Source organism: Apus apus, chromosome 2, assembly GCF_020740795.1.
Source record: "Apus apus isolate bApuApu2 chromosome 2, bApuApu2.pri.cur, whole genome shotgun sequence".
Lineage (NCBI taxonomy): Eukaryota > Metazoa > Chordata > Aves > Apodiformes > Apodidae > Apus > Apus apus.
The window spans coordinates 236,838-264,093 of NC_067283.1; the positions used below are offsets into that span (position 1 = coordinate 236,838).

The 27,256-nt window shown below is 60.1% G+C and overlaps 1 protein-coding gene across 3 annotated transcripts in view; it reads right to left on the reverse strand.

Annotated features, from left to right (window-relative positions):
* AGAP3 (ArfGAP with GTPase domain, ankyrin repeat and PH domain 3) overlaps positions 1–27,256 on the reverse strand; it is a 117,430-nt gene that overhangs the window by 67,903 nt on the left and 22,271 nt on the right. For 2 of the 3 annotated variants that reach the window (XM_051611000.1, XM_051611001.1), the window contains exon 2: positions 2,918–2,976. In XM_051611000.1, coding sequence (XP_051466960.1) covers positions 2,918–2,976 — 59 coding nt within the window. Of the gene's footprint in view, positions 1–2,917; positions 2,977–11,507; positions 12,510–27,256 lie in introns of those variants that run through there. The other variant, XM_051610999.1, reaches the window with a different exon arrangement.

Consider the following 27,256-nt stretch of genomic DNA (forward strand, 5'->3'; position numbering starts at 1 on the left):
CCATGGACATCCTTGAGGTGGGTGTCCAACACACCAACACCACCATTTGAAGCCCCTGCCCATGCTGCCCCATGAAACCCAGAGCCTGGGGGCTTCACTACTGAAGATTTCAGGGTTTGTCCCATCAACTTTTTGTTGCTCCTGCCCAGCCTATCATCCACCCAAAAGCTTCTGCAGGCATCCTCCCTTCTCTGTCCCCAGGGTTAGTTAGCATGGATGTGGGGACTTGCTGCTTCACTGGTGTTTAAGATGTCTGGAAACCTCTGTCCCAGGACACACTGGGAGAACACAGGAACACAGCCTGCCAGCGAGGCTGGTGTCCTCACTGGGGCTGGGGACGAGGCACCATTCCTGCCTTTCCCAGAGGGAAGGCCAGGCCTGCAGGAATTGCTGCTGTCTCTCAGACACAGACTCCTCTCTGCCAGCAGCAGATGGAGCAAGTTCCAGGATAAAACTGAGGCTGGAAAAGCTGCTGAGCACAGTTTAAACAAAACTTTAGAGAAAGCACACTGACCACTTGTGGTGCACACGGGAACAGGAGCAGGGGATAAAGCAGGAAGATCCTCACCTCCTGCAGGAGAGGATGTGTGCTGTGGTCAATGCTTTATGTGCCGTGAAACAGAAGCCCACAGTGACTCCATGGTTTTCTGTACTCAGGGAATTATGAATCTCAGTTCATAGGCACAGTGTAGGTGTCCCTCGGGGACAAGGACCAGCAGATCAGACACGGAGCAGGTGCTTTGTGCCAGCCTCCCCCACCATGAGCTGCGAGCTCTGCCAGGCATTGAGAGCCCCACGCAGGGCTGGCTCCTGGCTGCAGACACCTCCTCCACGTGGTGCATTTGGTGGAGCACCACACAGGCAGGACCAAGAACCAGGTGGCTTTGGATCACTACTGGGCTGCCCAGCCAGACCTGGCCTAGCTGAGCATCTCCCTGCATCCCACCTGCCTCCAGGGACAGGGAACAGACCCCTTGGACACCAAGCCAAAAACCCAGGACCTGCCATGCTGGGACTGAACCAGGGCTCTGAGAGGTCTCCGGGCTTAGAGGAAGAGCTGCACTGGCCAGATGAAACCCTGGAGCAATGGAGATACCCAGGGGTCACAGAAAATGTGGGAAAAGGATGGTGCTCATGGAGGAAGGACTAAAACCTTCAGGCTGTTTACCTCGCAACACTCCTCTGCAGCCTGCAGAATGTTCACCTGTCAGAAGGAAATGCACAGAATAGCTGCAAGGATATCTGGGAAGGGACGCACACTTTCCAAGCCAAACTAAGAAACTAGTATCTGAAGTTTGATTTAATTTTTACTTCACTGCATACAAGGAAAATGGTGGCAGAGTGGTGCCAGTGCATCCAGCAAAACGGCTTCTTGTTTCTTAGATGAAGAGCAAAACCCTTCATCCTGAAAGGTCTGGAGGGATTCCTGCCAACAGGCTCCAGAGGGAGCTCAGGGCTGCCAGGGAGTGCGAGAGCGGAACAGATCTTCCATGTGAATGGGCTGTGCTGGGGAGAGCAGGGGTGGGGGGGGGGCCCTCTGCCACAGGCCACATCCCACCTGGAGGAGATGATGCCTGGCAAGGATGTGCCCTGGGAAACCTGCCCTGGGGGGCCAGCTACAGGATCAGAATGTTTTTAGTTGGAAAACACCTTTAAGATAAAGTCCAACCGTTCCCCCAGCCCTGCCAAGGCCACCCCTGCCCCATGTCCCTCAGCACCATCTCCAGGGCTTGGAAACCCCTCCAGGGATGGGGACTCCCCCCTGCCCTGGGCACCCTGGGCCAGGCCCTGACAACCCTTGCCAGGAGGGAATTGTTCCCCAGATCCAACCTCAACCTCCCCTGGCACAACTGGAGGCCGGTTCCTCTTGTCCCATCCCTTGTTCCTGGGGAGCAGAGCCTGACCCCCCTGGCTCCAACCTCCTCTCAGGAGCTGCAGAGCCAGCAGGTCTCCCCTCAGCCTCCTTGGCTCCAGGCTGGACACCCCCAGCTCCCTCAGCTGCTCCTGCTCAGACTGGTGCTCCAGCCCCTTCCCCAGCTCCCTTGCCCTTCCCTGGACACGCTCCAGCCCCTCCATGTCCTTCTTGTCCTGAGGGGCCCAGACCTGAGCCCAGGATTCCAGGTGTCCCCTCCCCAGTGCCCAGCCCAGGGGGATGATCCCTGCCCTGCTCCTCTGGCCACCCCAGTGCTGACACAAGCCAGGATGCTGGTGGCCTTCTTGGCCACCTGGGCACACCCTGGCTCATCTCCAGCCACTGCCACCAGCATTCCCAGGCCTTTCTCTACTGGGCAGCTTTCCAGCTGCTCTTCCCCAACCCTGGAGCATTGCCTGGGGTTTCCAGAGGAGTTTCATTCCCTCTCTCTGGCAGAACAAAGCACCTGAGTTGACATTTCATGCCACCAGCATCCCTCCACAGCAGGGTCACTGCAGGGCAGTTGTGGCCCATAGAGGCCAGGGAAGTGCCAGCACAGAGCTGAAGCCAGGGAGGCTCACGGGGACAGGTGACACCTCCCAGGTGGTGACTCCCATGCCTGGATGGCTGCTCTGTGGGTGACAACTCTGGATGATTCCCAAACTGCCTCAGGATCTGCCATGCCAGAAGGTCTGACCCGTGCAGCAGCATATGGTCAGGAATGATGGCTCTGCTATGGCCAGCAGGGAGGGTGATCTGCTCAGATACTGCCTTTCCACCTCCACATCCATGAGCTCTCCCAGATCAACACCCTCTCAAGCACAAGCTGCTGAGGAGCCCTGGCCTTCTCCAGCACAGGGCAGACCCAGCTCCTCCCCCCTCTACCCGCCAGGCTGGAGCCCCTGTGTGCTTCCCCTGGCCACAATAAAACGTGGGATTTTCTTGGGGATTTGGAGAAGCATCAGAGAAGCAGGGGTGTCTGAGGCACGAGTCATGAGTACTCACCACCTTCAGCTCAGGCACCGAGCGGCTCAGGGTCCATTCCTGGCTGTTCACAAACGAATCTGCAGAACAGAGAGAAGAAATTGTCAGGTCACTGTGGTGTGTCTCTTGACATCCCAACAGGGCTCCTGCCGCACTCCCCCTGCTCCCTCCATGCAAGAGACCTATGGCTCTTCCCTCCCTTCCACCTTGTCTAGAGACACTAAGCTCCATGAGATCCCAACACTGCCCATGCCCAGAGGCTCAGGAGCTGGAGCTCCGGTTGGAAGGACCAGTGGAGCCAAGGGCAGCACAGAGCCCAGGGCTGGGGATCCTCCCCGCAGGGGCAACAAAAGGCCCTGCAGGATCCCCCTCCTCCAGGCACTGGGATGATGGAAGCACCAGGCCCCTTTCTGGGAGGCACACGCTGAGAAGGAGCCCGGGAATGGAGGGGACACGGGGTGGGAGCAGCATCCCAGCACAGCACCCCGGCTGCAGCAGCAGTGCGTGGCAGGCAGGGCAGGCAACATGCTCTGACCTCTGCCCATGATTGAAAGTGAACACAATTAACTGTCTGCACGTTATGTAATTTGATTGTCACAGTCTTAAGAAGGTTGGAACAATCAGGCAGGGCTTGGAGCTTCAGGAAACACCCCCTCTTCTGCCGTAGGAATCACACTTCATTTACATCCAAACAATCTCCAGGAGCTGGTCAAACAACAGACTTCCCAAATAAAACCAGACTCCCTGGAGGAGGAGCAAGAGCCTCGAGAACACCTTGAATACCAGAAGCAGCCACTCCTAACAAACCCGGAGTCCTTGATTTTCCTTGGAGGAGGAAGCACATCCTGCACCCCAAGGCAGATGCCCGGCATGGGGGTGACACGAGGCAGCAGCACTTGCTGTAGGTTAATGGTGTTCAAACTGCACAAGATTTCTGGGGACCAGAGCCCTGAGGAGCACTGCTTCTGCAGGAGCCCGTGCTGAACTGGCCTGATTGGCTGCCACAAATCCCTGCAGAAACAGAAACCTCAGATGGGGTCAGACAGGGACCAGGTCACCCTGCAACACCCACCGAATACAACAGCCCTAGGGCTGCTGGGCTCGAGCCACCTGGGGCCGTGGTGGGACTCGGACCAAAGGGGGGGCTCTGCTCCCCCCCTGCCCTGTCCTGGCAGCTCCTCCTGGCATCCCCAACCCCACCATCACTCTCCAGGGCAGTCCCAGCTCTGGGCACTGGCACCAGCTCTGCCCAAACTGGCCAGGCGAGCTGAAACCCCTGCAGCTGCCCTGAGCCAAGCGCCGCGGGCAGACACAGGGCACAGCAGGAGATGGCACCAGACCCTGCCAGCTTGGAGGGCAACACCAAGCTCTTCAGCCCTGCCAGGAGCTGGCCAGGGACTGCCTGCACCCCAGGTTATGCCCCTGCCCCCCAGCACCCAAGGACAGGCCAGACACACCACGGTCACAGCCCTCTCCCCCTCCAGACCTTCACCTGGCGCTGTGCAGCCTGGAGCTGGGTGGGGAATCATCCACTTGGTGGCCAGGGGGCTGGGGGGGCCCTGCCCTCTGTGCCTGCACCCCAGTCTGCTGGTCCACTGCTGGTTGAGGGGAAAATGGATGATCCTCCCTGGTGCCTTTATGGGCACCTGTGCAACCACCAGCACCCACAGGCCACAGTGCACGTTCCATCGTGTCAAAAAAAACCAAGAACATGGCGCTGATACCTGGAGTTCACCAAACACTAACTCAGCAACACTTCTTCAGCCCTGACACCCCAGCCCTAACACCCCAGTTTCTCTGCCTGGGACAGGACCCCGGGCCCCTGTGCCCCAGCACAGCCCGGCTGGTGCGAAGGAGCAGGATGGGAACAGCAGGTTCTGCTGTGGGCAGGGGGAGGCCGGGGCTGCCCAACATCACCACCCAGAACTGCCATTCAGAGCTGCCCAAAGGCCCCGTGTGGCACCTCCAGCACCTGGGAACCCAGGAAGAGCAGGAACACAGCGAGAGGACAGGACACGGACCCCAGTGTGTCTGGGTGCTGACTGCTTCAGCCCTGCAGCATCCGCTGGTCTATCTAGCAAACCTCAAACTCCTCATCTTTGAGTAACTGTTCTGCCCCCTTTGAAAACCATGCAAAACCTCACTCCCACATCGTTCTTCATCAAGGAGCTTCAGCAGTGGAAGCACCCATTCCTTGAAAACCCTCTGTCCTCTGCTTTGGGCCTGGTTTCAGGGGATGCCCCAGCCCTGCACCAGCCAGTGAAGCCAACATCCCTCACCAGCCTGACCAGCACTGCCCAGCCTTCCACCACAGCCCCTCTCCACACATCAAGTCCCAGCTGTGGGATCATTTCTTGTGCAGAAGCTGTTGTGAACCTTCCACCCTCTCTGCTGTCCTCCTCCAGCACCTCCTGTTCCGTGGAGGAGGACACATCCACAGCACACGTTGCTGTGCAAAGCATCTCCCCTATACCTGGGGAAGGCTGGCTGCTGGCTCCTGCCCCCACCTGGGAATGGCACTGGGATCAGGCTCCCTGCATGCCTGGCTGCTGGCTTCAGTGTCCAGTCTGCAGCTCTGGCTCCAGACCATCTTCCTGCAGAGTCTGGGGGCTTTACACCTGAACCTCCCCAAAACTGGAGGCGTTAGCTCAGCTTCCCCAGGTCCCTCCATTAATAAAGCAATGCTCCCACACACAGCTCTAGCACTCCTTGCAGACCGGGGAGAACCGTGGCTCTAGCTGCCAGGAGGAAAAACAAACAGCTTCAGCTGCATCAACCACCCACCTGCAGCACGTCCTCCTGCCCCATGTGCCTCAAGAGTGGGGTCCAGATGTGGCAGTCCCTGCAACACCTGAAGAATCACCATTTCTAAACACAAAGCCCTGACTTACACCATTCCCACCCACAACAAGGTACTCAAGACAATCAAGACCATCAGCTAATCCGGGATGGCCTGAGGAGCCAGAGCCCTTTCACATGTCAGGCTGGGGTCCAAGCCCCACCTGAGTCCTTCCGATCTCTCACTGTAACTGACCCTTGGTCCTTTTGACACCTGCTCTGCTCCCAGGGCAGGCTGATCACCCCTCCCATCACACAAGGGGACAGACACAACCTGTGCACCCCACGCAGACAAGGGGGAACAGTTTCAAACTGAATGATGGGAGATTTTAATTAGATATTAGGAAGATTAAGGAAGTCTCACCTCTGTGAGGGTGGGGAGACCCTGGCCCAGGCTGCCCAGAGAAGCTGTGGCTGCCCCATCCCTGGCAGTGTTGAAGGGCAGGTTGGATGGGGCTTGGAGCAGCCTGGGCTGGTGGGAGGTGTCCCTGCCCATGCAGGGGGTGGGTCTAGATGATTTTTAAGGTCCCTTCACACCCAAACCAGTCTGGGATTCAGGGTGAGCCATGGCTATCCATGACGTGCCATCTGTAGGTCTCACACCGCCTGAACCCCATGTCCTGCAGCCTTCTGCACCCGCAGGGACGGCTCCACTGCCTGGGGTTCAGGGAACTCCCCAGCACAGATCCCTGTCCCACAGTTTTCCAGCACTCACTCTCCTCCTCCACCGGCAGCTCCTGGCAGGGGCGAGCGCAGCCGCCGTGTGCAGGCAGGCACAGGTGACACCCACGGAGCTGTCAGAAACGCACCTCCTGAGCAGTTTCTCAACCACCCCAAACAGCCACAGGCCAGGTCTCTGGCTGCCAAAAGCACTGACACAACCTGCTGATGTCAGCTCCTGCCATCCCCGGGGTTGGTTGTTTGCTCCTCAAACGCAGCACGTGGCGACCTCCTGCACCTGGTCAGGGTCAGTCCCGGCAGCTGGAGGTTGCAGCCTGTCCCCTGTGGGTGTTCCACACCCAAAGGAGGTGAGGAAGGGACAGGCCACAGCTGCAGGAGGTGCAGGTATGAGCTGGTTTAGCAGAGATTGCCCCTAGCTGGGTAACACCTCCACGGGCAGCCCCCTCCCTTGGCTCATGTAGGCATCGGGCAGCAGTGATTTACTCAATTAGCATCACTGCTGGGCCAGCTGTATCACTTGGAATGTCACAGGAAAACATTCCCAGCCAGCCTTCCTCCCTCTCCCGCTATTTAGCACCACAGAAGAGACCAGAGTGCCAGCCCTGGGCTGAAGCCCCTCCCTGGCACAGGGACTGGTGCACAGCCTGAGCCCCGGTGTGCCATGTCCTGCACCCCCTGCTGCCTGCACCCCCGCAAAGCTGGCAGGAGGCAGGTCTGGCTGGGCACACTGACTGCTCACTGGGGTGTTCCCTTCACGGGATGAAGCACAGCAGGTTCATCTACCTTGAGCTGCAGAAGCAGCAGTGCCAGACACATTTGGTCTCCACATGCAGCAACTAATAATTAACCAACTCGTTATCCAAGCCACTGTTGAACTAACATGGACACTGAAACCCTGCACACCAAACCCAGCCTTGAAAGCAGGTCAGAGGCTGTGCAAACACAGCAGTGCCCACACACAAGTGTTCCCAAGTGCCCACCTGCCCGCACAGGCAGATAAAAGGGCGCAGTGTGGGATGTGCCCGGGCACAGCCCCTTTTCCAGGCTCTGTAACGACTCAGCCCTGGCACCGCCAGCAGGAAGGGAGATTTCTCCATGGGCAAGGCTGGTGCTCCCATCAGAGGGCTGAGCCAGGGTGGGTACCTGTGTGGGATACGATCCGAGCAAGGATTATCTCACCAGAGCTTCCAACGCTCTGCAGCAGCGAAAGGGGAGGATATTGTGTGTTCCTGGGAAAAAAGGGCAGGATGAGGAGCTGCCACCCCTGCTCCTCAGCCCCCCAGCTGGGCCACCACCCCATGTGCCAGGCAGGGCTCCAGGCCAGCCAAGCCTTCGGAGCCCCTCATCACCCACCATCTTCCAGACCAGCTCCAAATACACACAGGCCAAAGAACCACACAGAGTTCTCTCTGCTCCAACAGCTGAAAAGGGTCTGCTGGAAGGGACAACCCAGCAGAGCTGGTGATGGGGAGAGACAACAACCCACCGCTTCCCAACATGAGTGCTCTGTGGGGACCTCCCTTGCTGGTAAAAACCTGCTCCACTTTTGTCTGACCTCAGCTCTCGCTGTTTAACCACACGAGCCAAGGCAGGTGAAGATCCCAACAGCTCTGCACTGGTTTTTGAAGCTCCCTCCTGTGATGGGTGCCTGCAGACTGTAAGCAGCACAGCCCTGCTCCTCCTGCACACATCTCCCATCCCACCCCGAGAATTACTCCTCTCAGATCAGCGTCCCAACAACTCCTTCCTCGGTAACTTCCAGACTTCTTCAGTTTTGCTGAGCCGTGGATACCAGACTGGATTCAGCATCCGAGGCATGGTCTCTAAATCCATTATGCCATCCCTGCTCCTCACCAACACTCCCAGCTAAGCTGAGGCAGGTACAAACAGGAGATGATACATATCATTATCTACCCAAGTTGCTATGCAAACTTCACCTTATTAATGTAAAAACTCCCCATTCTTCTCCCAATTGTCTTCTCACACATGCCCTACACGTTAGTCCTCTGTGTGGCCAAACACCTAGCAGGAGTTACTTTCAACCTTAAAAAGCAGGACATCTTCCTGGGAAAGAGGAACATGATTGTGAGAAAGACTTCCTGAGCTGTGGAGCCCAAATCCCACTGCTGGATATGTTGAACTCCCTGCCTGATCCCTTCCTGCAGAGGGAAGATTCCAACCCCAAACCAGTCTGGCTTTTCCAGGCCAGTGGCTGCCAGGGGGGTTCTCAGAACTGCACCAGCCAACACCCCTGTGCCTAGAAACCTCCCTCTGAACCGCTGGCCATGACTACTTGTGTCCAGCCCAAGCTGGCTGGACTCTGTGTTGACAGTTCTCCCGCTCCAAGGGCTCTCGCTCTCCCCTGGTGCACGTACAGAAACCGCCCAGGCTCCCCGTCAGCCTTCACCTCGCTACAGAGACCAGCGCCTTGAATCCCTTTGGGGTAAGAAACTGCATTCCCCTGACCCCCCTCCCCGTGCCTGGGCAGACTGAACCCCTCCATTAGCAGGGGGCAACATTATCCAGGCAGTCCAAGGGGGTCTCAGCGGGGCTGGGGGAGCAGCACTGAGACGGTCCCAACTCCCCGGTTTTGTCCCTTGGGAATGTCTACCTGGCAGAGCACGGCCCTGGATGGGTATCCCAGTTTGCTGTAAACAAAGGTACTGGAAACAGGGGAGCAGTGTTGGCTTGGATCCCTGCCTGGACTCACACATTCAGCTTTTTCAAAGAGCTGATAACCACAAGTGCAGCTGCACCCCCCGGGAGGGCATGTTGGGACGGCACCAGCAGCTTTCCCAGCGCTAAGGTGGGCAGCACCCACAAGAAGCACCCAAGTTTTCTTAGAATCACAGAATCACTGAGGCTGGAAAAGGCCTTTAAGCTCATCTAGTCCAACCATTAACCCTACTCTAGCAATTCGAGCACTAAGTCATATTCACAAGCACCATTTTGGAAATGTTGAAAGGGTGTTAGAAACACTACTGGCCTGGAACAGGGCAAAGATCTCCTGAGCTGCTGCATCCAGCAAGTCCCTCTTGAAGCACTAACAACGTTGTGACGTTCAATCTACCATGCCCTGGCTCAGAGGCTCCCAGCTGCCTCTGGAGTGTCTGGAGCTCACAGACCAAGGTGCTGAGTGGAGGGACCATGGGGAGACAGGACAATGGGACAAGCACTAGTGGCTTTGGCTACAGATCTCACCTCTGCTCCTGCACATTCCGTTGATCCCAAGCGGACAGAGCTCGGTTGGGTACAGACAAGCAGATAATGGCAAAATGGTGTTCTAAGACCAAACCAAAGTGTGATCTTTGTAGCTCCAGCAAGCAGCACTTGCTCTGCTCCAACGAGCCACAGTCCCAGAAGCAGCCTGAAAAGGTCATCCCCAGGCTTGTGCCTCCAGTATGAGCCACAACGGCAACTACTAGCCACCCTGACAAGCAGTGGTCTGGCATTAGGGGGCTGGTCACTGCTAGAGGGGACTCCGAGCCCCCTCTGGGCTCCCCAGCAAACCAACCCAACGGGACCCCAACCTGTGCCAGGGGAGCAGCCAGGTAAGGGGTGAGGACACCAACACCAGTGCTCCACCTCAGCTGCTCCCCTGGGAATGCGGCCACCGGGCTGGCTGCTGCTGGCCCAGCTCCTGCTGGAAGCCACTGGCAAGCAGGAACAGGCCCCCCGCCGCACAGGCAGCGCCCGGGCCTCCCTGCCTGGATACACCCACATTCCCCAGCCATGAGAGCAGCCTCCCCTCGCCTGGGAACCTCCCGCCACCCAGCCAGCACCCAGCCCCGGCCCCCCGCCAGCGGCACAGCCCCCGGGAGGAGCACACCCCGGGACCGTGGCACCAGGGGCCCGTTCCTTCACCCCGCAGAGCACAGAGGTGGCCCTGGCCACCCAGCTGGGCCTCCAGGACTGCTCCTGGGAAGGCACAGCGAGCCCCAGGGACAAGGAAGACCTGCAGGAACGAGCTCCCTGAGCCCCTGCCCGGGTGCTGGAGCCCCGGCTGCCAGCAGCGCTGCTCCTGCCTGGTCCTGGAGCCCGGCGCTTCTGGAGAGCATCCCGGGCACAAAGCTCTCCCGGGCAGCTGCTGCCTTGGGCGTCCGCGGGTCCCTCGGTGGGAACTGCCCCTCCATGCTCAGGGCGCGGAGCAGAGCGATGAGAACCCGGCCGGGCGGGGCGGCTGCCCCGTGTGCCCGGGAGGGAGCGCGGCAGGTCCCGGCCCAGCCCCCAGCTCCCTGCGCAGGCCGGCGTTCAATGCCTTAAAAAGCCTCTGGCTGCTGCTCTCGCCTCCCGGTCCCTGCTGGCTGCGGCCCCTGCAGGGCCAGGGAAGGGGACAGGGCACAGCGGCACCGGCAGCGCGGCCCCGCACGCTGCCTCGGCTGCCGGTCCCCATCGCCTGCTCGGTCCCCACGGGGGTCCTGTCCCTGCTCCCCAGCTGGTCCTGCACCCTCTCCCTCTGCCACATCTCTCAGGATGCCACCGCTGTTCTCCACAGGCTGTCCCAGACCAGCACAGCACCACCGTGCTCCCAAAACACCGCCCCTGCCCAGCCCCAGAGCAGAGCCGGGCAGAGCACTGCCCAGAGCCTGGCACCAGGCTGCTCCCAGCACGGAGCTGCAGCCACATTTCTGTGCTCCCCAAACCCCTCGTGCTGCTCCATGCCTCTGCTCTGGCAACATCCCAAACAGTTCAGGCTCGGGAGCCCACTTACAAGATCCCTCTCCCCTTCCTACAGAGTTTCAGTTACCTCTGCTCCTCCAACACTGCTGCATCAGGCTCAGCTAGTCCTGCCCTTGCTGGGACACCAAGAAGGACATGGGACCCATGCTCAGCTCCCTGGTGTCTGGCCAGCAAGGGAACCCGGATCCCCAAAGCATCCCCTCCCAGCTATCCAAGCCATGGCTCCTCCAGCACCCGGGACACGGAGCAGCCCGCCGCTCCCTGGCGCAGACCCACCGAGCACCAGGGCACGACCGGGTGCCTGTGCTCCGCTCAGGATCTCAGCTGGGACAGGCCACGGCCACCCATCCCCGCAGCCCCGGCGGGCACAGGGGGCTCTGCCCGGGCCAGCACCGCTCCTGCGCTCACTTACCCAGGGCTCGCAGGGGGCCGCTGCCCAGCAGGACGGGCTCGGCCGCACCGTGGGGGTCCGCGGGGCACGCGCTGCCGGGGCTGCCGCGCTCCCGCCTTCGGAAGCGGCTCGTCAGGAGTTTCCAGAGTCCCCCCGCCTGCCCGGGGTCGGCGTGCAGCCTGCCCCCGACCCTGCTCAGCTCCGGGTAGAGCAGGTCCCGCTTGCTGGGGCAGGTGTGCAGGGAGCTGGCGTCCCCCTCGCTCTTGGTGCGGAGACGCGCGGGGCGCAGGAGCCCCCCGGACTCGGACCGCCGCAGCTCGTGGCCCCGGCGCAGGCGGAAGCTGAAGCTTTTGCGCAGGGAGCTGAAATTCTTCCTGGGGCTGGGGCTGCTCCGGCCGCTGCCCCCAAAGAGGTTCCAGCGGCGGCTGCCCCACAGGGAACCCCCCCGGAGGAAGCCGGGGCTCTCGGCGGGGTGCGGCTGCCGGGCGGAGGGCAAGAAGGTCATGCTGCTGGGGCGCGGGCGCTGCGCCCCGTCCTCCCCGTCGAGCAGGGCCGTCGTGCCCGCGCCCTCGCCTTCCTGGCACGCCGAGCTCTGCCTGCGGGGCGAGCGCAGCCTGAAGAAGTCCAGCAGGCTGCTGCGGGCCCGGGCGGGGGGCGGCGGGGGGAGCAGGGCCCCGGCCGCCAGCCCGTTCCCCGCCGCGCAGAAGCTCTTGGGCCGGCGCCGCTGCTGCTGGGCGGCCTTGAGGGCAGCCTGGACGGCGGGGACGCCCTGCAGGTCCAGCGACTCGCAGACGCTAACGGCGCGGCGGGGGCTCGGCCGCGGGGGGCCCCGGCCCGCCTGGCTCCAGCGCCAGCCCTCCGCCATGGTCATCGGCGGGGCTGCCCCATGGCCCCGGGCCGCCCGCCGCTCTGGGCCGCTGCCGGTGCGGGGCCCCGGGGAGGCGGCGCAGCGGGGCCCCGCACGCCGCCCGCTGCCTGCCGGCTCCCACGCCGCGCCGGCATGCCCGGGCCGCGCTCCGGCGCGCAGCCAGCGCGGGGCTGGGCCCGCCCCGGAACGGGGCCGGGGATGGGGCTGGTGCCGCCCCGCGCCGCCGCGGGCACCGAGTCCCGGGCAGGCTGGCGCTGCCCTTCGCCCGGCCCCGGGGCCGCGCTCAGGCCTCCCCCGCGGGGCACGGCTGCAGCCCCGGGGCAGGGTCGGGGTCGGGCCCTGTCACCGCCCGCCCGCCCGCCCGCCCCTCGTTGTCCGCAGCGGCAGCCTGGAACCGGGGAGAGGCGGCGCTGCCCGACCGGCCCGCGCCCGCCACGCCGCTCACCGCCCAGCCCGGAGCGGCCAGAGCAGCACCGGGAGCCGGGGGAGCCGGGGTCGCGCTCAGGGCCCCCGGCGCGGCGCCGGCAGCGTCCGCCAGAGGGCGCTGTGCTCCCGCCCGCCGCTGCCGCAGGGCGCCCCCGCGCGGCGGCACCGGGAGACACGGAGACACCCGCACCCGGGGGCGGCACCGGGAGACACGGAGACACCCGCACCCGGGGGCGGCACCGGGAGACACGGAGACACCCGCACGGCCCGGCCGTGAGTCCCCCAGCCGCACTATGCCCAGGAAGGCCGAAGAGCCCCCCGAGCCGCTGCAGCCAGGGCCGGGGCGCAGGACGGGGGCGACACCTCAGCCAGCGCTTCGCTCCTGCCGTGTTCCAAAGCGAAGCGGTCTTCCCTGATCCAACACACACCAGGGCAGCTCCGGACCCCCTTCCCAGCCGTTCCTGCCACAGCCCCCATTGCCACCCCTTCTTTGCTGCCTGCAGCGCAGTCCCTGTCTCCAGGGACACATCCTGCATTGCCCCAGGACTCTCCTCCTCCTCTCTTCCCTAAAGCGTTTTCCCTCTCCCTGGCATTCCTCCTCCTCAGTGCAAGCATGATCTGTGCTCCCTCTGGGGGAAAAAAACAACAAAAACAAAACGCTTGACTTATTTTTACCTTTCTGAAAGTTCTGTCTGCTGAACCAGTCTTCTCCTGCCTTCCAAGGCCTCTCCAAGGAACATCTTAACATCAGCCTCTCCTTGGCTGGAAGCCCTTGACTCCACTGCCTTGACTCTTCCAAAATCCCACCACCTTTTCTGGACTTTGCCCCCTCTCTGATCCCTCATCCTCCGTCAGGATCCTCTTGAGCAACACACCATCTCCTGTGCATCCCTGTGGATGCCGCCAGCCCTGGGCACTGCCCATGGCCCCAGGGAACAGCTAAAACCCACCTTGCCAGGAGGCACCACCAAGTTTAGCCCTTCCTCTCTCCAGGCACAGCCAACACCTCAGCCCTCTCCCTTCTCCATCCTCTCCTACACCCACAGGTTCCACCATCCACCTCCCCTTCCAGTCAATAGCCCACCCATTCCCAGGCTGCGTAAGGAGAGCTACTGCCTGGCAGCCTCCACCCTGAGCTCCAGGTCCTTCTTCCTCCACTTCTGAGCACCTTTCAGACAGCAAAATCCCTAATTCAGCTGAACACACTCCCAGCTGCACAGTGCTGAACACCCGGAGCAGCTCCCAGACCAAGGATCTGCCCCAAGGTGCCAGTGACACCGTGTCAGTGCTCCTCAGGCAGGGGACAGGACACGACCAGCCCCCATCGCTCCCAAGCCAACGGGCACCAGGGCCTGACACCCAGCAGAAGGTTCTGAGACCCCTGCCAGAGCTCTGGCTCTGCCATCTGTGCCAAGGGCACAGGAACACGTGAGCTGCCAGACTGGATCCCACCCTCATCCACAGCACCCGCTGTCTGCCTCCCAGGAGAGCCGCAGTGCAGCGAGGAATTCTGCAGGATGCCACGAGGACGGAGCCAGGCTGTGGAGACCCAGCCTTGCCAGCCCTGGGGGGCAGAGCCAAGGGCACAGACGTCTGCCAGCAGCAACTCCAATGCAGGGAACCAGCCTTTGGGCAGGGAACCAGACCAGGAACCTTGCAAGCTCCTTCCCAACCGCACTCTGCACCTCTCCTTGCTCCAGGGACTGGAAGCTGCTCCTGTAACCAAGCGGGACCATCTATATTCATCCCTTTCCAAAATCTGGGTTTAAACTTCACTGCAACAACACCAGATGGTACAACCTTACACCTTCTAGATGAGTCTCATCTCTTTAAAATATTCTGGCAAGTTCTGGGCTTTAAGTTATCACTGAATCACAGAAATGTCTGCTGGAAGAGCTGATGTGCCACCCACCAGGTACCAGACGTGTGTGGATCAGCCCAGCAGGCGTGTCTGTCTGACCCCTCTGAGCCACCTCCCCACCCCCATCCCCGCTGCTCCTGCTCCTCCCACGACTTTGTCCAAATTCCCTCTCCTGCACATACAGCCCATCACTCCTGCCCACACCCTTGGCAGCAGTGAGGAGCACCAGGCTGCACTGCTCCCTACAGCCTCAAACATACCAAGAAGCACTGAGTTCCCTCAGCTGACAATGTCTCCTCCACTGCCCCACGGAGGATCGTGTTTTTTAAGCCATTAAGTGTTTCTAATGCATTCCCTTCCACTCTACAGTTTGTCTACTACTTTTTTTTCAACGCAGTGCCAGAACCTGGGCACAGCACTCAGTGGGGGCCTCCAGCAGCTCTGAGAAACATACATACAACATCCGTCCTGCTGCATCCCCAGCAGATCCTGGTCTGTACTGCAGCAACCACATAGTGCTATTTTTAGCTAATTAGCCGCTAAGAAGCAAAGGTTTCCATATGCTGTATCCATTGATATGATCCCCCTGGCATTATTCCTACAGAAAGAACAAAAGATATCTAAAACACAGTAGAACAAAACAGAGCCCCAGATCCAACTCCTGGTGGCCAAGGGCTGCAGGCACCCACGGAAAGGCTCAAACCCCACCAGATCTGGAAAAGCACGTGAGCTCCGGCTGAAACCACGGCTGAAACAGTGACCAACAGAGGAACCATTCTGAGAAGCCAACCAGGAAACCAGAAACCACCTGTGCTCAGAAGCAGCCACCACTGAAACAAGCCCCAGGCACCTTCCAGCAGCGTCCCTTCTCGGGCAGTTTCCCCCGTGCTGACACAGGGTCTGACGGGCGCTGTGGGCCCGTCTGATGCACAGGAAAGATGACAGTGCACCTGCCCCACGGGGAGGTGGCTGTGGGAGCCCCTGGTGCCACCTGAGAGCTGGGATGGAACAGGGACATGGTGCTTTTGCAATCCTGACCTGGGGCAGGTGCCTGGGGACAGAAGCGAGTTTGTCTCTTACCAGACATTTATGAGTCACACTCATCTTACAAATATTATGGCAATGAACATCTGGCTTAAATTAACAAAAAGCCATAAGAGGCTAAACAACAGCTGCTCTGGAAGACAGTCCAAAAGCCAGGGAACTTTCCACTGCTGGCTGGTCCCCAGCGTGGAGCTCAGGGTGGAGCCCCAAAATGGAAAAGCAGTTTGAGCCGTGACCGGTGAGACGCCCCGCAGAGCTCCCCACACCTCCCTGGCACTGGCACCTCTGCTCCAGCTGCCTGCAGGTGCACAGGGGTTGTTGCAAGGGACACGATCCAGCTGGGGCTGGGGTGGGGCTGCCCGTGCTGTCGCTCTGCGAGGGGCCCGAGTCTGGGACACCCCCCGCAGCGAGGGGCAGGTCCAGCGAGGACGAGGGACCAGCACTGCGGGATGGAGGGATGAGGGTCCCAGCACAGACAGAGCCACAAGCTTCCAGCGCCCTGGCAGAGGCCCCGAGCAGAGCAGGGGGATGGGAAAGACACCGTCCAGCCCCAGCACCGACGTGCGGGACCGTGCGGGGAGACCAGGCTCAGCACGGCTGCCCGGAGACGGGCAGGGTGACACGGCACTTGGGCCGGGCTGGGGGACGCCCTGGACCCCAGGGGCGGTGCCAGGCTGGGCAGGGGGCTCCGTGCGGTGCCGCGGGGCGGCGGCCGAGCCCACCCGCAGCCGCAGGACCCCGAGCGCGGCGCCGGGACCGCGCCGTGGCTGCCGTGGCTGCCGTGGCTGCCGTGGCTGCCGGGCCCCGCAGAGCAGCTCCGGCCGCGCTCCCGCGACACTGAGGAGCCCGAGCAGGGAGCGCGGGCACAGCGCCGGGGGCGCGCAACCCCCGCACCGCGTCACAACCGCGTCACAGCGACGTCACAGCGACGTCACAGGCCGGTGGCAGCGTCCCCGCAGCCCCGCAGTGATGCCGCAACGACGCCGTCACTCGGGAGGCGGGGGCGGGAGGAGGGTGGGGGGGGGCGGGGGTCCCCCCGGCCCGGCTGGCAGCCGAGCTCAGCCGCTGCCAGGCTGCAGCGCCCAGCACCGGGACCGCACATCACACCAGCTCCACCTGGTAACCCTCCCGGCCGCCCCTACCAAGCTGTTCACCGTGGACGTTCCCGCCCGCTCCAACAAATCCCCGCCAGCCCCCACAAACCCCCAGGGTCTCAGCCAGCCCCTCGCTGCCTGCCCCTGCCCCTGCCCACGACCCCCTGCAGCCCCACAGAGCGGCTTGGACACCTCCAGGCCTGGATTGCCACGGCAGGGACCTGGGTCGGGCACAGTTCAGCACCGCACTCTGCAGAGCTGGGTTAATGGTTGGACTCGCTGGTGTTAAAGGTCTCTTCAATCAAACCGATTCCCTGACTCTGTGCTCACTCCGAGCAGGCGGTTACCTCCCGTTTCCATGGAGAGAGCAGGAACGGGCCCAGTCAGCAAACGGTTAATGGCAGCTGGGAAGTAAACAGCAGGCACGGGCAGCCTGGCTCAGCTTCAGCATCAGCACCAGCATCAGCACCAGCATCAGCACCAGCATCAGCACCAGCACCAGCGCCCTCCGCCCACCCTCTGCACACCCGCCCTGCTGACAGGAGATCACCCCCTTCCCCCCGGGATTCACAGCAAACCACCTCCTCCCCACGGCCAGGAGGTCATGCCCACGTTACCCCCAGCACCCTGCGAGCCCCATCCCTGCAGCACACGGAGGGCACGGGCACCCTCTTGCCCACGGAGGAGGGAAGCTGAGCCCCACACCGATGGCAGCCCTGCAGCCAGGGCAGCCGTGCTCTGACCCCCACCTTGGGCAGCCGCGCTCAGACCCCCTGCTGACACAGACAGAGCTCCCTGAGCTGGTCCAGCCCCCAGTGCCCCAGGAAGCCCTGGAAGAGAATGCCGAGATGTTATCTCCAGGGTGTAATAGATCAAGGCAGGGATCACTTCTGCTCATCAATCCACCCCCGGGCACTTTAGCAAGCAGGGATGTCAGTCCCAGCGTCCCGACCAAGCCCCAGCCCTGGTCTGGTGCCTCTCTCAGTGCCAGGGTGGGCACCAGGCTGTTCCAGGCTCTGCCCCAGCCCTTCCTGCTCCTCTCTGCCCTCACAGGGGACACTCCAGCAACTGCTCCAGGTACAAGCAGACAGAAGGTCTCAGGGTATGTCAGGACAGGAATTGTGAAATCTCAGGATTTTGAAACCCAAAGACAAAAGCCCACAATAACATTTGGGAAGAGGACTGAAGGGGATTTATTCAGGTCCTCAAGCCCAGTCCTTGCCCTGGCTTTAAAATCCCTCCCATAATCATCATTTACAACAGTGAAAATCCTCCAGGTTATTCCAAAGGCTGCAAAGGAAAGAATAAATGAAAATAAAAATACCAAAGAGGTGAAGCTGAGAGACAAGAAGTGCAGAAATAAGACTCAGAGGCAGGTAAATGTGGAGGTCAGGAGAACGCAGCCTCCTGGCCAGAGATGGAGGAGGCTGAAAAATCCCCCCTGCCTTGACAAAAGGGCAGAGATGCTGCAGCACCCTGGAAGGATGGCTGCAGGGCCACCTCCTTGGCAGAGTAGGAGGGCAGAGGAGACCTCAGACCTGCCCAGCCCAAGGCCAGCCCTCCGTGGAGGAGCCAGACTCATCCCACCCTGGAGAGAGATGGGCTGAAGATGGGACAGACCACCCATCCCCAGGTCACAGAATCCCAGACTGGTTTGGGTTGGAAGGCACCTTAAAGCCCACCCAGTCCCACCCCCTGCATGGGCAGGGACACCTCCCACCAGCCCAGGCTGCTCCAAGCCCCATCCAACCTGCCCTTCAACACTGCCAGGGATGGGGCAGCCACAGCTCTTCCAGGCCCTTCTCCCCCAGGCATCATCAGACACCCCCAAAGTGCACAGGAATGAGGGAAAGAGCAGACACCTGCAGAAGGAAAGGTGGTCAGCTCTACAAAACAGAGAGAAGCCCAGAATCCCAAATGGGATGATCCTACCAGGGCTTCCCAAAGCTATCCCTGAACAGTCCTCCCAGAAAAATGTGCAAAGCAGCTTCACTGTGAGAAGCCACAAAAAGGTCCTGTCCTTCCCTGTCCCCTCCAGGCACCTGCTCAGGATGAGGAGCAGAGAAGGAAGTACTTTCAAAAAACAAGCTAAAAAGCCAGAGACTGACACCACCATGAGATGCTCACGTGGAACTAAGCACCCCAACAACTGCCACCAAACACCATTTCACCAGCACTTCCACCTCTTCATCCTCCCAGGGGCAGGTGGGTGACTAATTCCATCAGCACACAAAGGCAGAGATTGTTTTGCCACAAACAACAAGAGTGGTGGTGAGAGCAGCATGAGTAAACTCCCCCGTGTCACACCTGGTGCAGCACAGCACTCCAGCCAGCAGCACAGCTCGCTAGAAAAGCCCAGCCAGGTTCCTCCCTGCAAAACAGGCCACAGCCCCCACGTTCTAGCTCAAACTCTCATTAGCAATTGTTTTAGAAAAGGAAACATAGATCTGAGGCTGTTAAAAATGTAGGAGTCTTCTAGCACACTTAACAACAAAATGATCCTGGTGAGGAGCTGCATTTCACTGACCCCCTGACATCTCCAGGCTGTGCCACCAGGAACTCGGATCGAGCCAGACCAGCCTCCAGCAGCGTGGAGGTGCCAAGCAGCCCTGGCTGCAGGTGGGACAGGGACAGGAGTCCCCTCCTGCTGCCACCTTGGCACAAGGGCCCCAGGCTCTGACACTGGGAGCCTGGAGAGGGAATTCCTGCAGAGGGGTCTGCAGGCAGGATGGCACCTCCTCCCATGGGCATGGGCAGCCCCCTGGGACGATCCATCCAGGCTCACGGCCAAGTTCAGTTTTACTTCCATTCCCTGGCTGCCCAGGTGGTCACCAGCCTCAGCCAACAGGAACCTGTGAGGAGTTTGCAGAATGGGAACTTCAGCAGAACAGTTCATACAGTGGAAAGGGAATACTGCCTTCCATGAGAAAGGTGGATGTTAGATCAGCTACTGTGGAGCCTTCACCTACAGAGGACACCGAGCATGACCAGGGCAGGGGGCTGCCAGCTCTGAGCCCCCAGACCCTCTCAGTGTCTCGCTGCAGGGTGCTGGCTGCCACCAAAACTGCCTCTGTGCCCAGGTGGCACAGCCAGCCCCCAGCAGGTCAGAGGATGTCGGGAGCCCCAGAGCAGGCAGGAACACCCGGGCTGGGACAACCAGTGCAAACAGTGATGAGGAGCTGAGCAAGCAGGAATAGGGAGAGATGCAACGTCCTGGAACAGAACCAGTATGGATTTTGCCAGCAGCAGTTGCACCTCCCAGAAGGATGTCACCTCCTTTTGAAGGATGAACAAAACCATCTGAGCTCAGGAAATGGCAGCTGCTCCAGCTGCCCTGTGGACGTTCCAGCAACAGTCTGGCTAGGTCCCTCCACCAAATGCTCTCATGCTTCTCTGGAAGGTGAAGGGAAGCCCTTGGTTGGATGAACAGATGGTTTAAGGAGGAAGAGGACTGCTGGAAGGCCACTGCTCCAGCGAGGGAGGTCCCCAGTGAGTTTCAGACACAGGCTCTCCTGCCATGCCCTGTGACAGGCTGCCAGCTCCCTGCCACGGGAGGTTGAGGTTCACCCACTTCAAAAGCAATTAAATGACATAAAAGGAAAATCTAACCAGCTCTGTGACACGTGAAGACACCCCCACCAGCACAGGGTCCCTCAGCACACACCACCAGATGCTGGGTGACCAGGGCCAATATCCCCACACACTCCCCCTGGTTTCCCCAGTGCCCGAGGCATTTGCTTCCAGCCACCTCCCAGGAGGACCCTGAGCTGATCCCAGCTTGGGTCTGAGTCAGCAGAACCTTCCTCAAGCACAGCCTTCCTAAAGCAGAACCTTTGGCCACTCTTGCAACCCATTACCACCCCAGTCCCCTGCAGCAGGCATTGTCCCAAGGCCCCCACAAGGACTCTCAGCCCCTGCCCATGGCTCAGGGCTCCATTCCCTGGACACAGCACCATGAGTCTCTTGCTCCCAGCAACAGCCCAGCCTGAACCAGCCCTGGCTGCAGCCTGAGCACCACAACTTCAAGGGAAGATAATACCAAATAAGCCAAAAACCCATGGCAGTGTATTAGCCTGGAGATGTGAGTGCACTGTGAGTGCCTGGGAGCCTCAGAGCCAGAAGCTGCCAGGTAACCAGCTCCTCAGATCCCTCTGGCCCTGGGACCATCCTGCCCTCACAAGAGCAGAACCCAGATCTGGGCTTTCCAGGAGAGAGGTGATGAACAAGGGACTAAGCACTTCTTCAGCTAAGCCTTGTTTTTTAATCCCACTTTCACTGTAACCATGATCCATGGTTTTAATTAAAATGTTTGTGATGTTGGCTGGTGAGCAGGCACTGACAGCACTAAGAGCTGACAGTTCTTCTGCAGATCAACTCCTGGGGGCTCAGGAATGACCAAGAACGACTCAAACTGTTCCAGAGCCTGTGCCACAGCTCCACAAATGGCAAGAACAACCCTGCTTTCTGGCCAAGTTCTAGCTTGCTCACGAAGCCTTCTCCTGCAGGGGCAGCAGCCCAGCCCCTCTTGCACCTCCCTCCCTGCTCAGAGGTTTCCAGCCCACAGAACACACACAGCAGCAACCCTGGGGAGCCCAAAGGCAGGACCCAACATGGGTCTCACCCCAAAGCTACAAACCACACCTCAGAGACCCAACAAGGGTGGGACACTGCCAGGGCCCCTCCTGGGGCATCCTGGGGACAGAGGGGCTATGCCAGCGGGGCAGAGGCTGCCAAGGAGTGGCACGGTGCAGCTGGGGAGGGGACAGCACAGGGCTCAGGAGGACAAGCAGCCTCCCAGCCTGGAGCTTTGCTCTTTTCTGCCCCGATCTGACAGCCACAAAGCCCCTGCAATGGCTCCTGAAGACTGGTGAGCTGCACCAGATCCCGGCAGGAAGGTCCTGCAGGACACAGCAGTGCCCACCACGAGGGGCAGTGGGGAAGTGGGCTCAGGGGTGGTGGGGAGGTGGGCTCTGCAGAGCTGCCCCACCAGGAACCCAACTCACCCATGCAGAGCGGGGCCAGCAGCTGCAGGGACCCCCACCCACCGGGGGGCCGGCAAGGCTGGAAACAGCCAGAGAGTCGGGCACAGGGAATCCTACCCAACCTCACCCACTGATCTGCAAACCCACGCTTGTCCTAAGGGGCTGCTGAGACACCCAGACCGTGTCCAGCAGCTGAAGGCAGAGCTGGGGAGGAGGGAAGGGGCTCGGCCCTCCCCGCCAGCCCCAGAGCCCCTTCCCACCCTGCCACAGCACCGAGTCCCCAGGAACCGTCACAGAACTGCCCAGAGCAGAGGGGCTGGAGGGGGAACTATGTATATGCTGTCCCAGATGGGCTCAGGGGCCATCCATGGTTTTATCCTCAACTCAGGAAACCCCTCAGTCCCCGCGGGCTGCAGGGCAGCAGCAGGAGCAGAGCAGAGCATCCATCTGCTCGGGAGCCAGGCAAGGAGCAGGGGATCCTGCAGGTGCTGGGTCCCAGAGCCCAGAAATCCAAGCAGTGAAGAGAAAAACCCTGAAGAAACTCCTTCCTCAAAAATCACCAAGAGATGCCCTGGTTCATGGGGGTGACCTCCTACATGATGTTTTTTTGGTTTTAGTGCAGTTTTTTTGAGCCATTTCACATACTTTTCTTTCTAGGCAAAAATAAATAAATAAATAAATAAATAGTGGTGCCAACCCACTTCACAAAATTCAGAGAGCTCGAACTACAAAGCTGTGGTACCACACGGTCCATCTCCATCCCTTACACACCAGCACCCAGGAGAGAAGAGCTCTCCAGGCACAGGCACTGCAGGTTCCTGCTCTGCTCTGCACAAAGACCAAACCAGAAACCACAGACAGGGGAAACAGAAAGATCACAAACAACCCCCAACCCACAGACAGCAGCAGGAACTGCCTCCCACCTGCCTTCCCACAGTGCCCAGAGGTTCCTGCTGCAGCCACAGACCCCCCGGGAAGCAGCTGGTGCCATATCCCCCCCAGTGGTCCCCCAGGAGGGAGCAGCCCCCGTGCCACACTGCCCTGTCCCTCTGCCATGCAGACCCCCCCAGGGTCTCCCTCCCACCCACCCGCAGAGGAAGACACCGAGCAGAGGCCCTGGTGTGACCTTCCTGTGTGGTCAGGGCAGAGGTGGCAGCTTTGGGCACCATCACCCCGAAACCAGCTGCTCCTGAGCTGGGAGGACGGGGCAGACACCCCCAGAGCTGAGCTGCCCTGGGGTGCCGGGATAACCAGCCGGCCCGAGCCACAACTGGGGCCAGCAAGAAGAGCTTTGTGAGAACCTCCCCAGCCTGTCCCCCACACCGATGCCCTGAGGAGGTTTCCTTCCCTCGCTGCTGTGCAGCAGTGACCAGTGGTCTGTGCTGGCACAGCACAGGAGGCTGTCTGTCTGTCTGTCCATCCCTCCCTCCTCACACCAGAGATCAGGGGCTGCTTCTTGGCCCAGAACCACAGTGCCCCACCAGCAAGGGCAGGCAGAGAGGGAGCCCACCAGTCAGGAGCACATCTCCCTGTGAGGGGGGGGGACATGGACCACAGCCACAGACCCTCCTGCCAACCTCACCGAGTCCCCCTGCGCTCTCCCTGAGCCACCCCCTCAAGCCCCCACTAACACACACACCTTCTGAGACACCCTGTGCCCAAAGCCCCTCCTCCAGCCCAGCACCTGCCCTGAGACCACCAGGCCTCCCAGCCAAACCCTGCTGCCTTTTTCAGGAAATCCCTCTGGAGATCCCCCTTCATGCACACACCCTGTGCTGCTGGTGCCCAGACACCCCCACCAGAGGACACGTGGGATGTCCTCTGCCTGCTCAGCCCCCATTACACTGCTCTGGGACGGGGACAGAGGGGACCCCTTGCCTGAGTTGCTGCTGTCACCTCACCACACGTGTCCTACCTACAGCTGGCACCTTCCAGCCCCAGCCTCTGCCCAGCCCTTCTGCCCACAGCCAAAACCCAGCTCCCTTAAAGGGGTCTCCAGCCTGACCAAATAACCTCCCGACAGCCCTTCGGGCACAGCAGGGCTGCTCAAGTCCCCTCCCATGGGCACAGCCTGGTCACCGAGTCAGGAGCCTTTTGCATCTTCTCTCATTTCCTAACGCTTTTCTTCTGCCGCAGCCCCAGCAGGGACCACCCTGGTGCCAAACCTCCTTCTCTCCCACCGTGTTCCCCATGGATAACCACACACAGAGTCCACACCACCCCTCCTGTCCTTGGCACTGCACTGAAAACTCATTTTCCATGGGCAAAGAGCACAGTTCCTCGAGTCTGCCCAGTCCCTGGCTCTCAGACACAGTCCCCCACCTCACTGCTTGGACTCCTCCTGGTTTTGTCATTTGACAGCATCTTTATTAATTCCATCACCATTCTTTACTGTTTTTCCCCAGTGATTGACACCAATGCTAAATGCTACAAGGTGAAGAACAGGACCCTCTGCAAAGGCAGCTGCTCCAACACCCTGTTTATTTACAACTACATATTGAGCTCCTAACCCATAATCCATTTTACACATTTGGTACTTCACCAGAAGACCACTCTGTTCTAAACCAAATCTCATGAAGAAGCCTGAACATATTATTTAATGATTAACACCCACACCTAATCACTCTGCCCAGGAGCTATCAGCGTTATGGGAAACAGATCCCACCACACGTGGCACTTGGCACCCACTTCTCCTCCCGTGGCTCCTCGTCAATCCGGATTGTGTCAGCCCCTGCACAGCGTGCCCAGGATCCCTGTCAGCCCAACTGCACCAGAAACCCCAGAGTCCCCCCGGGTCTCCTGGCAGGGGCTGGCACGGGGCTCCCCTGCTCCAGCCTCACTCATCCTCCCGTTGGGGACCCAGGGAGAGGCGGCCCCAGCGCTCCCCACCAGCCCCCCAGGGCTCAAGGCTGCAAGTGCCAGGGCTGGGAATGGGAAGGATCCAATCCTGGCAGCTGCTGCTCAACGCTCAACAGCCACTTCAGCAGTGTTTTATCTCCCCAGCATGGACAGAAATGTTCCTACCATGAGGCAACCAACAACCTGTGCAGTTCCACCAGCCATGGACCAGTCTTGCAGCCAAACCACGTCCCTACTCCTAACAAACCTCCTAATTCCTTATTGCCACCAACCGAGCGGGACACAGGCTGGCTCTTGTGTCTCACTCCCTCAGTGTGCTCACTTCCAGTCCCGGCTGGTGCTCCACAACACTGACACTGTCCCTGCTAACCACTAATTACGTGCCAGTCACGTTGCTCCGTTGTGCCACCTCCTTTGTGTGCCAGGCTGGATCCTGACCCCACGCAGCCCCCTCACTGATTGGTGGGGCTGGGGCCTTCTGGGCACAAACCAGAATTATTTAGAGACACAGAATTATTGCCTGTGTTCTCTATTCATGTTCCTTCTCCCAAGTACTTCGGCTCATCGTTTTACTTTTTTCAGCTTTGTGACATCAGCCCTGCTGAAACAAACAAACGGGTGTCACACCAACACCATCCCCAGCCAGAGCATCACGTCAGTGCTCAGCCTTTTTGGGAGAAGGAGCTGGAGAACTGCGGAAGGGGAACGTCCTGCCCTCCCCATCCACACATACTCTGGTGCCAGGGAAGGAACTGGGATGGCTCCCAGGATCACTCTGGTGGAGGAGACACTGCCAGGAACCCTCCCAGGGAGCTTAAGGCTGGGGCCAGACTGGTGCCACTGGTAACACCAGACCTGGGAAGGATGGTGCTCCTGTCTGAAGTGATGTGACCAGAGCACCAGAACCCTGCCTGGCAGGGGCACTGAGCGGATGCAACGGCAAGTCCCACCTCCTCCTGCTCCCCTTCCACCTCTCTGTCTGCCCTGAGCTGGGGGACAAGGTGGGGATGAGCAGCACAAAGCCACGGAAGCTGGAGGAGAGCTGCTGGGAGCGAGTCCCACCACGGCCCTATGGCCAAACGTTTCTGGATGGCTGGTGGGAAGGTCTGGGGAGGGAACGAGGATGCCCAGGGCTGGGGGATCGCCCTGCAGGAGCAGTGGAGGAACCAGGGCTGGCTCAACCCCAAGGAGAGCTGGTCTCTGGGGAGCTGGAGGCAACCCCACTCCATCCCCTGCCAGGGTCCCTGAGCTGGACCAGCCTGGACCCTCCCCTGAGCCATGGCCCAACAGCACCGGGATCACATCCACCATCGTGGGGCTGCTCAAGGGTCTCCAGCTGAGTCCTCTCCACCCTCTGCCCCTGCCCCAGCTGCCCCCCACTGCCAGCACCAGGGGTGACAGTGGAGCCAGCACACCAGCTCCCTGTGGAGCAAAGCATGGGAGCTCCTGTACAGAAGGACGTGGGAAGGCAGGTCTGGGTGGGTTCCTTTGCTCGTAGCCCCCTCTCCCCTGTACCCACCCCCAGGGCAAGCACACACACAACATTCACTCCACCTTTAAACATCTCTGACATCCAAGGTCTCCTCGGCCAAGCCACGCGTCCTCCCCGAGCCAGAGAGCTGCTCTGCAGGCGCTGGTGGCGGCTGGGAAGTCCTTGAAGGAGAAGAGATGTTCTGCAGGGAGCCGGGGCCAGCACTGCTCAGCTCTCCCGGTCCTGCTGGCATCAGGGAACGGCACGCTCCTGGGACCATGGTGTGTTCCCCAGGGCCATGGTGTGTTCCCTGGGACCACAGCGTGCTCCCCAGGACTTTGGCTTCCCTCCTTGGGAGAAATCTAGACCAAAAGAAGGCGGCTGCACAGCTCTTGGAAAGGGAACATAAAAGCAGCTGGAAAGGAGCCACGGTGTCAGCAGCACCTCCCAGGACCAGGGTCCAGCCGGCAGCAGGAGCCAGCTGCAGGTCCCAGGGCTCGGCCGGAAGGGCAGCAAACAGGAAACCTCCTGCAGAGAGGCACGGCAGCTGGTGGGAAGGAACTCCCGGGGAAGAATGAATTCCAACAGGCTCAGACAAAAGACTCTGGTTCACAGAGAAGCCTTTGCTGGGCCAGCGCGAGCCTCTCTCGGCAGGCAGCACGTCCTGCTGCAGCCCCAGAGCTTCAGCAGGAGGAAAGTGCTGGAACAAGTGTTTGCAGGCAAGCATAAAAAAGAACAAAAACAATAGAAGTCAGATCAGCTCCTAAGCGTTAGTCAGAAGAGCAGAAACAAAGTGTTGTGAAAAGACCTTAAAATCCTGAGAACCGGGGTGACAGATAAGCAGGTGATCAATATGAAGCAGCGTGCTGCGAAAAAACAACTCTTATTTTACTTCTACAATAACAAGCTCCAGCTCCTTGTTACCACTGAAACGAAACCTTGAGGTTATTCTAAATAACTCTGTGAAAACATCAGCTCGCTGCTCAGCAGCAATCAAAGAGCCAACAGTGCTGGCAATACCCAGGAACAGGATGAAGCAGAAACCAGGGAACATCACGGCACTCTCGCCCCGATCCAGGCTCCAGGGCCGCCCTCGCCCTCGCTGCTGCTTCTGACCCAGATCCCTAAACAAGAGAGAAGGGGACTAGAAAAGGTACTGAGAAGG